At 50.7% G+C, this 13,413-nt stretch overlaps 1 protein-coding gene across 1 annotated transcript; it reads left to right on the forward strand.

The window, feature by feature from the left end:
- The first annotated feature begins 12,104 nt into the window (after positions 1 to 12,104).
- Positions 12,105 to 13,264, forward strand: LOC142870986 (ribulose-phosphate 3-epimerase-like). Its single transcript, XM_076003410.1, has one exon. It carries the CDS (start codon positions 12,165 to 12,167, stop codon positions 12,849 to 12,851), a length of 687 nt encoding a protein of 228 aa, XP_075859525.1. The 5' UTR covers positions 12,105 to 12,164; the 3' UTR covers positions 12,852 to 13,264.
- Positions 13,265 to 13,413: the final 149 nt, after the last annotated feature.

Raw genomic sequence — 13,413 nt, forward strand, 5'->3', positions numbered from 1 at the left:
GATTCAGCTCGGACGATGTCCGGTAAGTGGCTTCTTACCGTCCAGGGAGTGGCTTGCTCCACGGAGCTCGCTGGCAACTCACAAATCACCGTGCTTACCCACGGGTGAAGATCGCGCGTAGCAGCACTGCCCTTGGCAGTGCCCAGAGGTTGAAGAAGACGAGAGAGACATTGCAATGCACAGCGGGAGCCTGCACCTATAGAAAGACATCACAGCAGCCAGGCACAGTGTCTCACACCTGTAATCCCAGTGCTTTGGGAGGCCAAGGCAGGAGGATCACTTGAGGCCAGAAGTTTGAGACCAGCCTGGACAAAATAGTGAGACCCTTATCTCTAAAAAAATCTCTAAAAAAATGTTTAAATTGGTCAGGCATGGTGGCACATGCCAGTAGTCCCAGCTACACAGGAGTCCAAGGTGGAAGGATCACTTGAGCCCAGGAGTTGGAGGCTGCAGTGAGCTATGAGGACACCACCGTGCTCCAGCCTAGGCAACAGAACGAGACCCCGTCTCTTAAAAACATAATAATAAATTTTAAAATTAAAAAAGACATATGGGTACAGTTAGCAAAACTTGAATGGGGTAAAGTGCAGAGTTCTTTATACTATCCTTGTAACTTGTGTGTAAATTTGAAATTGTTTCAAAATAAGAAATAAAAAAAAATCTTGTAAATTGCTTGTCAAGAAGTGTGCCCACAGCTGCATTTGCTCCACACCGGAGACCCACGAACAGACTTTGAACAGGTGGCAGGGGGTGATGTGCCACCAGAGGCGGGGAGAAGTCCCCGTCTCTCCCGCTGAGCTCCAGGGGAAGGCCAAGCCTTCACGAGACCATGCGTGCCAGAAAGCTGGGTCTCGAAAAGCCGGAAACACTTAGACTCACATTCCGTGAGACCAGACAGAGATGGGAAAGGCAGGGTCTCCCCTCTCAGTTTTCAGTACCCACGAAGTTCCCTCCACACCCTGTCTCTGTCTCTCCCTCCTTTTCATTCTCTCTCTCTCAACACTCAGTCACTCGGGACAGGCAGGTGCTGGGCCCTGGAAGTACAGCGGTAAGCAGGACGGACGAAGCCCCCGCCCTCACGGAGCTGTCCCTCCACGGCCGAGCGGTCTGGAGAACGCCCCAAGGGTGCGCATGATCTGTCTTTACAGACAGCGCTGTCCTGCAGTGGTTCTCAAACCTGAGAGTGCATCGCACCCCCCCTGCCCCCATGAGCCACGACACTGGGCCCCCCCTAAAAGCCTGATAATTTTAATTTCTTTTTTTTCCCCTTTTTTCCCTTGCCTTTGATATAGCACAGATAATTTGCATTTCTACCATGTTCCCAAATGACACTGATGCTGCTGGTCTGGAAGCCCCACTCTGAGGACCACTGCTTTGCTGAGAGGGCAACTGAAAGAGTGAGAGTTTCACGCCCCTCAGACTCCCCGTGCCCGAGCCCCACTCCATACTAAATAAATCAGAATTTCTGAGAGGTGAGACCAAACATCAGCATTTTTAAAGCTCCCCGAGTGATTGCAAAGCACAACCATGGCTGGGCACAGCTGCCCTAAACTAACCCAAACCCAGACCTAACTTCCGTTTCACCCAGTTTGCTCTTGAACCTGGCCCAGGGCTCTAAGGGTATCTGTCGCTCCCAGGTGCAGCCCGCTGGGCCAGCCCTGTGTCAGGCCATCTGCAGACTTCATTGCCAGTCTCCTCACCATCCTACGGGGCCTCTCTCATCGTCTCATTGTACAGACGGGAAGCTGAGGACGCCATCCATCCCGGGAAGAGAGCAGCAGAGCGGAGATCAAACCTAATACTGCCCCGCTTCTCTCCCCCACCGTGTGCCGCTTTGCCTCGGTGCTTCCCAGGGGTGCTCGGGCACTTGGGGCAGGACCACGTGCCTGTCCCCACATTACAGGGTACCTAGCTTCTCTAGCCCCTGCCCCTAAGCATCAAGAGCAACCCCCAGTGACTGCAACAACTCAGGACACCCCACATATTTCCAAATGCCCCACCTAAGAGCCCTGAATCAAACACTAATCCCAGTGCCAGGCATGTCCCAGACCCTTAAATGCCAGATACCTCCAGTGACATCCAACCCTGCCATTAGAGTTGTCCTTTTCCTGACTTGAAATCCAGCTCTCAGCCCAAACCTCACCCCAACCCAACTCTAACCATAATTAAGTTCCTGAATTGCTTGTCAAACCTAATACTGACCTCAAAACCTTCCTAAATCTTAACTTCTGGACCCAGTTCTTCAAATGCCATCACTGATCTGTGCCCTCGGGGTATCTAAATGTTATTATAACTCTCCTCCTCGTTTTTCATTTATTCTCAACAGCCTTTCTGAGTACACAGTTCCCGTCAGCTCACACGCTGCTCAACAACTTTCAAAGTCTTCTTAGCGCCCACCACTGGCATTAAATGTCATCTTGAGCATGACCCAAACATAACTTTCTAGTTGCAGTCATTAAGATTTGAGGCCAGGCAGGGTGGCTCACGCCTATAATCCTAGCACTCTGGGAGGCCAAGGCGGGAGGATTGCTTGAAGTCAGGAGTTCAAGACCAGCCTGGGCAAGAGGGAGACCCCATCTCTACAAAAAATAAAAAAATTAGCCGGGCATGGTGGCGCATGTCTGTAGTCCCAGCTACTTGGGAGGCTGAGGCAAGAAGATCACTTGAGCCCAGGAGTTTGAGGTTGCAGTGAGCTATGATGGCATCACTGCACTGTAGCCGTGGGGTGACAGAGTGGGACTCTGTCTTTAAAAAAAAAAGATTAGGCTTGATTACAAGTAGCAGAAAATCTCCACATAACAATGACTCAAGATGGGCTTGTTTTCTTTTTTCCTTCCCTCTCAAATCAAGGCTCCTTCTGTCCGGTTGCTCCACAGTCTCAGCTCCTGCTCCCAAGGCCACCTGAGGGTACAAGATGGCTGCGAGAGCTCGAGCCATGAGGTCCTCTTGCCAGCCCATGGGGAGGAAAAAATAACCAAGGAGGACACAGCCCTTCTGTAAAGGTCACTTCTTGTTGGAAGTGACATGCACACTTCCACATACATCCCGATAGCCAGAATTTGGCCATGACCACATGGCTGGAACAAAGCTGAGAAATGTCTGTTTCTGGGTGTCCATATGCTCAGCTGTAAATCAGGGGGTTATTTATTTATTTATTTATTTTCGAGGCAGAATCTCGCTCTGTCACCCAGGCTAGAGTGCAGTGGTGTCAACATAGCTCACGGCAACCTCAAACTCCTGGGCTCAAGTGATCCTCCCGCCTGGGCCTCCCAGAGTGCTAGGATTACAGGCGAGCGCCACCACACCCAGCCCCAGGGGTTTTATTATAAGGAAGAATGAAACATACTAGGGGATGGGTAGATGCTTCCAGACCATCATCCCTCCCACCCCTAAGAAGGACCTCAGTTTTTAACCCCTCATCTTGGGGCTACACCACCCTTTAAAGACTTCCATGTGCGGCTCACTGCAGCACACCCCGTCCTAATTCGCTGTGACTTCAACACCCAAGCGAACCTGGCAGCAGCCCAGGCCTTGGCTCCCCCGTGCTGTGAGCATGCTCCTTAAAGTCCCCGCGTGCAAGCTGAACCCTCCCCAGTGGCGTGGGGAAGTAGCCCCTTTAAGAGGTCATGAGGGCCCTGCCTGGGGGCAGTCAGTGGCCTTATCACGGGAGGGGCTCCTGACAAAAAGGGTGTGTTTGGCCTCGTGCTCCCTGGAGCGCTCTCTTGCCCTCAGCCTCCGGCCCTGGGACGCTGCAGCGGGAAGACCCTCGCCAGATGCTGCCCTCCCGACCTTGGACTTCGCAGCCCGAGGAACTGTGAGAAATAAATCTCTGTTCTTTGTATGACAAATTGCCCAGTCTCAGGGATTCTGGGACAGCAGCAGCCTCTTGTCCTCAGGTCTTGTCCTCCACCTCCCCTGTGCCACTAGGTTTTATCATCACTTTGTCATACCTGAGCCCCCAGCATTCCCGCCGCCCCTCTGTTCTCAGACCCACCTCTCTCCCGCTCACTCCCCTCCACCTCTCCCCACGCCAGCCACCACACCCATCTGTCGCCTGTTCCTGTTCCTCTGTTATCTCTGCCAGCTTAAAAACCAAAAGCAAAACCAAAACCCCTCCTCTCTGGCTCCCACCCTCTGCTTCTCTGCTCCCCTGGTAGCCCAGTGCCTGGGGCCTCCTCCCATGTCCTCTCAAACCCACTCCAGGAGAGCTCCCCGCCACCCCGCACTCCTCCAAGGATGCTCCTGTCTGTGTCCCCAGCGACCTCCAGGGGACTAAGGCCAGTGACGAGGTTCACCTAACCTGGCCCATCGCAGACACTCGGGCCTGGCCAGGCCTGCCCTGCTTGGCCGCTGCGCTGGTGCGATCACGAATAGCGCCCCTTCCTCTCCTACAAGTGTCCCCAACTTCACTTGTTCCCTGGGCAACTTGGCCAGGCATTTGGCTTTGAGTGTTCTGGGCTGCATGGGGTTGTGTCTCCTTATGTCCGAGTGCCCATGTGACATCCGCACATGGGTGGCTCTTCACACCGACCTCGCCCATCACTAGACGACTTACACCCCAGCTGCCCACAGGCCTCCTCGGCCCGGATGACAGAGTCGCCGTCCCTCCAGCTGCTCGGGCGAAGCTTTGGTGTTATCCGGCCCTCACACCCCCACCCGATGCGCCTGCGTGGCCTGCTGTTTCCAGCAGCCTCTGGCCCGGCCCTGTCTGGAGGACCGCAGCAGCCTCCCCACTGCCCCCCCTCCCCCAGCCTGCTCTCCGCACAAAAGCCAGAGCAGTCTGGTTAAAACGTGCCATGTTAGCTTGCAAGTCCAGTAAAAACAAACAAACAACCTTGCCGTGTCCTGCCTCCGCCCCAAACCCTCTGATGTTCCCCAGTTATCCCAACACCCAATGTCATCGCTGTCCCCGTTGCACCCTTTCTGACCTTGTGTACCCCTCCCCCCACTCACTCTGCATGGCCTACTGGCCCCTTTGCCTCAGGGCCTTTGCACTTGCTGCTCCACCCGCCTGAATGCTCTTCTGCCAACACTGAGCCCCCTCATCTCTTCACATCTTTATTCAATTGTCACCTTCTCCGTGAGCCCTGCCCTGATCACTCCATTTATCTAGCAACTCCCTCACTCGCATTTTCACCTGTTTCCTCCTCTCCTGCTTCACTTGCTGCACAGTGTGGGTCACTTTCTAACAAACCGCGTGATAGCAGTGCTTCAGAGCACCGACTTTGCTCCATTCTGTTCCCTGCTCTGCCTGGAAGAGCCTAGCGCACAGTGGGGGCTTAGTGAACCGCCGCTGGAGCCCTGCCCCAGCGCCACAATGGCCATAGCCGCCCCTGCCCGTCCCTCTCCCCTGGTGTCCGGTGAGCGGCAGGAACAGACCTGCTCCCCATTCCCGTGTCTTTGGGAAGGCGGAGGGTGGCGCCCCTCCCTGAGAGAACGGGGCCCTGGCTGTCCCCCGGGGAGGGCCCCGCAGGGGTACTGGCCCGAGGCTGAGCCGGCTTCCGCCCGTGCAGGTGGGTGGCTCCAGAAGGCAGGGACGGACGTGCAGGCGCGGGAGCAGAGGGCGGGCTGCGTCCAGGGACTCCCGGGCACTGGAGGCCGGCGCAGATTCACAGCGATTCCACCAAAACCCTCGGAGCTCCCCAGTAGCGTCAGTTGTCACATTCTACTTGCGAGCGGAGGCCCCAATGTCCTCGCTTCATTCTCTGCACACACCTACGGCCAATGCTCCCAGGCCGTGAGCTCCACACGGTTCTGATGTCAACTCCTGCAGCCAAACCACCAACAGCCCAGGAGGCCCTGCGGTCACAGCGGGCTCTGGGCACAGACAGCCTGCCTGAGTCCCACTCGCTCACTGCCCTCCTGGGAGACCCGGACGGTGCCTCAAGCTCTCTGAGCCCAGCAAGAATAAGATGAGGACCCTGGCACTGGAGTCCTAGGGTTCACTGAGAGACACTTCCTTATAGAACAGTCTGCCGGGGGCTAGAGATGTACCGACACAGCCGCAGCAAATTGAAGCCGACAGAAACCGGCCATTTCAAAGCTCAGACCTGTTTTCTATTTTGCAAGAACCTGGACACACCTTCAGGCAGCCCCAGTCCCTACCCCACCCTGTGCCGGGTTTCTGATAAGCCCACCTGCTTGGACCCTTTCAAGATGCAAAGGCGTCTGGCAGATTGAGGCTTTGATGTTCAGAGCAACAGCCCCCAGGCTAGAGGGAAAGCTTGCCCAAGGCCACCGGACTTGGTGAAGCAGAACACCTGGGTCTGTCTCGGCAACTGCCAGCCCTTAGCCACCACTTCAGACTTTCTCCAAAGTCCCCTCCTTTCACCTCTGTGCCACTTAAAACGAGCCAGTGAGGCCTGAGGTTGAGTCCAGCGGGAGCTGGGCCTCCGCATCCTTATCTGGGAAATGAAGCTAAAGCAACACATAGCTCAGAGCCAGCATTTACTGCCGGCCGGCCGGCGCCTGCTGCCCTGCTACCCGCAGGCACTGTGCTAGGCACCGCACACATATCAACCCATTTCTCTCTCACAGCTACTTTCGTACAGTCAGGTATGATTATTGTCACCACTTTACAGGCTAGAAAAATGGAGATGCAAGAGGTGAAAAAATGTGCCCACGATGGAGTGCAGTGGCACATGCCTGTAGTCCCAGCTGCTAGGGAGGCTGAGGCAAGAGAATTGCTTGAGCCCAGGAGTTCGTGGCTGCAGTGAGCTGTGATGATTCCACCGTACTCTCTAGCCTGGGCAACAGAGCAAGACCCTGTCTCTAAAGAAAATTTAAAAAAAAATGTGCCCACCTGCCTTTCAAAGTTTCTGTAAGGACTAGAAATAACACAAGTAAACACACTCCAGGCACATAAAAGGTGCTTGATCAGTGGAATGGCTCCACTAAGCACCAGCTGTGTGATCTTGGGCAACTTACTAAACTTCTCTGAGCCACCGACATGGCAGTGTGCTGCAAAGACCAATTGAGGAGCACTGGACATGTAATAGGCGATGTAAGCGTTGCTAGCATTGTTAGTGGTAGCAAATCTTCGCCTTCTGAAAGTAGACTTAATTTTTTTTTTTTTTTTTTGAAGACAGAGTCATGCTCTGTTGCTCAGGCTAGAGTGCCATGGCGTCAGCCTAGCTCACAGCAACCTCAAACTCCTGGACTCAAGTGATCCTTCTGCCTCAGCCTCCAAGGAGCTGGGATTACAAACACGAGCCACCATGCTCAGCTAATTTTTTTCTATTTTTAGTAGAAACGGGGATCTCACTCTTGCTCAGGCTGGTCTCGAACTCCTGACCGCAAGCGATCCTCCCACCTTGGCCTTCCAGAGTGCTAGGATTACTGGCGTGAGCCACTGTGCCGTCCAACATTTAATTTTTTTTTTTTTTTTTTTTTTTTTTTTTGAGACAGAGTCTCACTTTCTTGCCCAGGCTAGAGTGAGTGCCGTGGCGTCAGCCTGGCTCACAGCAACCTCAATCTCCTGGGCTCAGCGATCCTACTGCCTCAGCCTCCCTAGTAGCTGGGACTACAGGCATTCGCCACCATGCCCGGCTAATTTTTTTTTTTTGTATATATATTTTTAGTTAGTCAATTAATTTCTTTCTATATTTTGGTAGAGACGGGGTCTTGCTCAGGCTGGTTTTGAACTCCTGACCTCGAGCAATCCGCCCGCCTCGGCCTCCCAGAGTGCTAGGATTACAGGCGTGAGCCACCGCGCCCGGCCCCAACATTTAATTTTTAAAAACAGCTAAAATTCATACAGAATTGAGTCTGGTAACTAATGCCAACGATGAAACTGAGAAATGTCCTTTTTAAACCAAACAAGGTGTAATTATAGAGCCTTAAGCCTGTTTTTCTTAAAGCCTGGAGTACTGGTATCAGATCAAAAGGTACTGGAGGTTATCTGTGTTCCTGATCTAAATCTTATGCCTAAACAGAACTCTCATTTTAACTGAAATCTTGACTCCCAGTCCTCAACACACCCCTGACCCAAATCTGGTCGTTTATAGTGCCCCTAAGTTCTCTCCACACACTCGTCATTCTAGCCTCACCAAAACCTGGAGGTTTGTTTCACCCTTTTCTTTTTTTTTTTTTTTGAGACAGAGTCTTGCTTTGTTGCCCAGGCTAGAGTGAGTGCCATGGCGTCAGCCTCGCTCACAGCAACCTCAAACTCCTGGGCTCAAGGGATCCTGCTGCCTCAGCCTCCCAAGTAGCTGGGACTACAGGCATGCGCCACCATGCCCGGCTAATTTTTTCTATATATATTAGTTGGCCAATTAGTTTCTTTCTATTTATAGTAGAGACGGGGTCTCGCTCTTGCTCAGGCTGGTTTCAAACTCCCGACCTTGAGCAATCCGCCCGCCTCGTCCTCCCAAGAGCTAGGATTACAGGCGTGAGCCACAGCGCCCGGCCTGTTTCACCCTTTTCTGAGCTCCACTTTGGTACTTTCTGTTTCTATCATGATCTCCGCCTATACTAATTCTCAAGGGATTGAAACAAATGTAACTGTATTCAAAGTGCACAAAATGTAATGCATCTTCCTCAAAAGTGACTAAATATTTAAATTTTTAAAATTATTGTTATATGTTTTCAAAAAGTTTCAAAAGGATTTTTCTTCTAAAATTTTATAATACAACTTATAATTAATAAACATAAAAAAATTTTATCAAGCCGGGCGCGGTGGCTCACGCCTGTAATCCTAGCTCTTGGGAGGCCGAGGCGGGCGGATTGCTCAAGGTCAGGAGTTCAAAACCAGCCTGAGCAAGAGCGAGACCCCGTCTCTACTATAAATAGAAAGAAATTAATTGGCCAACTGATATATACATAAAAAAAAAAAAAAATTAGCCGGGCATGGTGGCTCATGCCTGTAATCCCAGCTACTCGGGAGGCTGAGGCAGAAGGATCGCTCGAGCCCAGGAGTTTGAGGTTGCTGTGAGCTAGGCTGACGCCACAGCACTCACTCTAGCCTGGACAACAAAGCGAGACTCTGTCTCAAAAAAAAAAAAAAAATTTTATCAAGGCTGGGCACGGTGGCTCACGATTGTAATCCTAGCACTCTGGGAGGCCGAGGCAGGAGGATTGCTTGAGGTCAGGAGTTCCAGACCAGCCTGAGCAAGAGTGAGACCCCCGTCTCTACTAAAAATAGAAAAATTAGCCGGGTCCGGTGGTGAGCACCTGTAGTCTCAGCTATTTGGGAGGCTGAGGCAGGAGGATCGCTTGAGCCCAGGAGTTTGAGATCACTGTGAGCTAGGCTGACGCCACGGCACTCTAGATGGGGTGACAGTTGGAGACGTCTCAAAAAAAAAGGAATTGCTTCTCAACACAGCATTCCTGGTACATATATTTAAGAAAGAAAGAAGGAAGGGAGGAAACATTTTTTAAAATTGCATCATACTTCACATGCTATGTGGAGATTTACATATATACCCATTTGACAGCAATAGCAATTCATATTGTCCTAAGTTCCTCGGCTGCCATGTGCAGCTGTTACGAATAGCATGCTGCTGTATGAGAACCTCCAAAACAGGAACAGAGACCCAAGAAATGGACACTTGTTAGCTAAATATCTGTCTCTTCCATGCAACCTGAGAGGAAAAGTCTGAGAAATTAGTTTATCCTTTCTCTCACTGCAGAGCTCTGCTGTTCAAATACTCCCTTCGCTTCGAAGCAATTTCCATCTCTGATGGCAGCTGCAGCGCAGCCCACACCTCCCTCAAATTTGGGTGCAGGCAGCTGTGACTTGAGGACGGAAGACGAATGTGGGGAAGCGTGCCGGGGCCTGAGCAGTGTGTGCAGCTGGATGTTCAAGTTCACAGTCCTGCCGAGTGGGGCGCCCAGGCCCCTGGGGAGACAGTGTCCAGCCCCGGTTCTTAGGAAGGTCCTCGTCTGGAGTTTCCGACCCTCAGGAGCCCCGTGAAGTGCAGGTGAGGCAGGGCCACCCTCGCTCGGGTCCAGGGGCGCACTGCTGCCTGGAAACGGCTCGCGTGCGCTGTGTCCCGAGCCCGGAGCACGCTCTTGTCCAGTCTTTGAAATCCTTCACATCCCAGTTTAAAACTTCCCTCGTCAGACAGCCTTGTCTGTTCTCTAAATCCAGACTGGATCCTACCTGTCACGCTCATGCAGTTCCTCTTCTTCCTCTTCTTCTTCCCGGTTCCTCTTCTTCTTGGCATTTATCAAGATTAATAATAATGATGGGATCATTATAATGCATTTGGGTATTACGTTTTTACTATTGTCTTTCCGTAAGAATATAAGCTCCAGGAGGGCAGGGACCGCATCATTTGGTTCACCGCTGCATGGCCAGTATTCAGCACGTTGCTTGGCACACAGTAGATGCCCAGGAAACATTTGTCGACCGACTCTCAGCTTCTAGTTTCCTTACTTTTAACATCAGGGTGTTAATGTCTGCCTCATAAATATTAATGTAAGGGCGGAGCAAGAACGGGAGGCAGCAGGTTGACGCAGAGTAGGTGGTCAGTGCATGCTATTACTATTACACACTCAGAGACGGGTGAGGACTGCGGACTCCCGGAGGTGGGCTGTTTAGAGCCGGATAGCTTTCCATGGAATAGGGAAGGCATTCCAGGAGGCAGTAGCCTGAGCAAAGACAGGACAGGGGGTGTAAAGACAGAGAGTGTGGCTGGGTGAGCAGTTAGAAAGGCAGGTTGGGGCCAGATCAGGGAGAGCCTCGAATGCCACCCAAACACATTTAAACTTGATCCTTAGGCAGCAGGGAGCCAATGAATGATTTTGAGCAAAGGTGACAACTGAAGAAGTAGTATTTTAGAAAGATTAATTATAGCAAATCAGATGGACCAGGGATGTGAAGAAAGACAAAAAGCATGACTGTTTCATTCAAAGTCCATGTCTAATCCTTGGGACTGTATAAAATATGCAGGGGCCAGGAGGAAAAGCTCTGACAGGAGACAGATCTGGATTCAACTTTACTATCTGGCTGACGCTGAGCAAGTCACTTCACCCCCCTGGGCCTCAGTTTCTCCACCTATGAAATCGAGATGTTACTCTCTATCCTGCCTACCTCACCGGACTCATGAGAATCAAATGAAATAAAGAAGGCACTCATTCAAAACTCGAACCTCAGTCACACGTCCAGGTCTGATGTGCTAGGGAGACAGTTAAAGGGAAGTGACCTGAAAAGAGGCACATGAGGGCCAGTCACTGAGTGTCACCGTGTGAGGCTTTCCCCCCATCGTCTCACCGAACCTGCACAACATCGCCACCAGGTCGGTACCAACATCAAATCCATTTTAAAATGAGGAAACAGAGGTTCAGAGAGTCTGAGCAACCCACCCGAGGAGGCTCAGCTCTTCCAGGGCAGGGCTCAGGACTGACTCATGCCTGAGACGACCTCCTCCCCTCTGGGGCTACACGCCTTGAACACGCCAGGCTACTTCCAACCTCCACACCTTAGTCGTGCTGTTTCCTTCATGGTAGCCCGTCCTGCCTATTTTTTAACCTGTGAAACTTCCACTCATCTATCAGTTTTTGGATCAGGCTTCAGGAAGCTTCTAGAACCCCTGATTGGGCCCCTCCTCTGAGCTTCCTCAGCACTTAAACCAAACTTCTCCCGTGAGTTTAATCATACCAACTCCAAGCCTTTCAAAAAACATGTTCCCTATCAGGAAAAAATATTTAAGTGTACACCCCCAATATATGCACATTTCTTTATAAATATATACATATGCCTCTGTCAATCATATATTAAACATTAGTAGGCCGGGCGTGGTGGCTGACGCATATAATCCTAGCACTCTGGGAGGCCGAGGCAGGAGGATTGCTTGAAGTCAGGAGTTCCAGACCAGCCTGAGCAAGAGCGAGACCCTGTCTCTACTATAAATAGAAATTAATTGGCCAACTAATATATATAGAAAAAATTAGCCGGGCATAGTGGCGCATGCCTGTAGTCCCAGCTACTCGGGAGCTGAGGCAGCAGGATGCAGGATCGCTTGAGCCCCAGAGTTTGAGGTTGCTGTGAGCTAGGCTGACGCCACTGCACTCACTCTAGCCTGGGCAACAAAGTGAGACTCTGTCTCAAAAATAAATAAATAGAGGAGAAGGGGCGGGGCCAAAGCTGCGCGCCCAATCAGGGCGACGCCTTCGTCTTGCGGTGGGACTCGTGAGGTAACCTGCTCTTAGGAACCAGCAGTATGGCGTCGGGCTGCAAGATTGGCCCGTCTATCCTCAACAGCGACCTGGCCAATTTAGGGGCCGAGTGCCTCCGGATGCTAGACTCTGGGGCGGATTATCTGCACCTGGATGTAATGGACGGGCATTTTGTTCCCAACATCACCTTTGGTCACCCTGTGGTAGAAAGCCTCCGAAAGCAGCTAGGCCAGGACCCTTTCTTTGACATGCACATGATGGTGGCCAGGCCGGAACAGTGGGTACAGCCAATGGCTGTAGCAGGAGCCAATCAGTACACCTTTCATCTTGAGGCGACTGAGAACCCAGGGGCTTTAATTAAAGACATTCGGGAGAATGGAATGAAAGTTGGCCTTGCCATCAAACCAGGAACTACGGTTGAGTATTTGGCACCATGGGCTAATCAAATAGATATGGCCTTGGTTATGACAGTGGAACCTGGGTTTGGAGGGCAGAAATTCATGGAAGATATGATGCCAAAGGTTCACTGGTTGAGGACCCAGTTCCCATCTTTGGATATAGAGGTCGATGGTGGAGTAGGTCCTGACACTGTCCATAAGTGTGCAGAGGCAGGAGCTAACATGATTGTGTCTGGCAGTGCCATTATGAGGAGTGAAGACCCCAGATCTGTGATCAACCTGTTAAGAAATGTTTGCTCAGAAGCTGCTCAGAAACGTTCTCTTGATCGATGAAACCATAAGGAGCCCAGTGTTTCTGCTCATGAATTCTCTATTGTAAAACAGGAATATTGACTACCAAATCATATTGCAGTTGAGGCAGTACTGTTTTTCAAAGCAATTATTCATTCCAGTGATTAAAATCTATTGTGCAGAATGTTCTAAGAGGTTAGCAATTGGTGTGTATAACTGCATTTTTAGTCATGCAATTTAAAGATTAATGTAGTGAAATACTCAGTTTTTACTGGGAGACTTGATTTTTATGAAGAGTAAAAATAGTCTGTATTAAGGTTACAAATAGAAATGTGTCTTAATGCCTAAGGGAGGGCATATTAGCTATATGAAAAAAATTTTTTTGTATTTCTAAGAAAAATTTTCTGTTTCTCAGCTGTTTTCCAAATGCAAAGGAAATCCTTATGTTTTTCCTATTTCATGTCATTTGTGATTTGTTTATATGCTTGATAATATGAGAAGAATGGAATTTAAAAATATAAATAAATAAATAAATAAATAAACATTAGTAAATCATAGTTCCCACTCTTTTTTTTTTTTTTTTTTTGAGACAGAGTCTCCCTTT

The sequence above is a fragment of the Microcebus murinus genome, chromosome 5, assembly GCF_040939455.1.
Source record: "Microcebus murinus isolate Inina chromosome 5, M.murinus_Inina_mat1.0, whole genome shotgun sequence".
In the NCBI taxonomy this organism is placed as follows: domain Eukaryota; kingdom Metazoa; phylum Chordata; class Mammalia; order Primates; family Cheirogaleidae; genus Microcebus; species Microcebus murinus.

Excerpts from the sequence above, each read along its gene's own strand:
- LOC142870986 (XM_076003410.1), top strand. The coding sequence starts at position 12,165 with ATGGCGTCGGGCTGCAAGATTGGCCCGTCTATCCTCAACAGCGACCTG.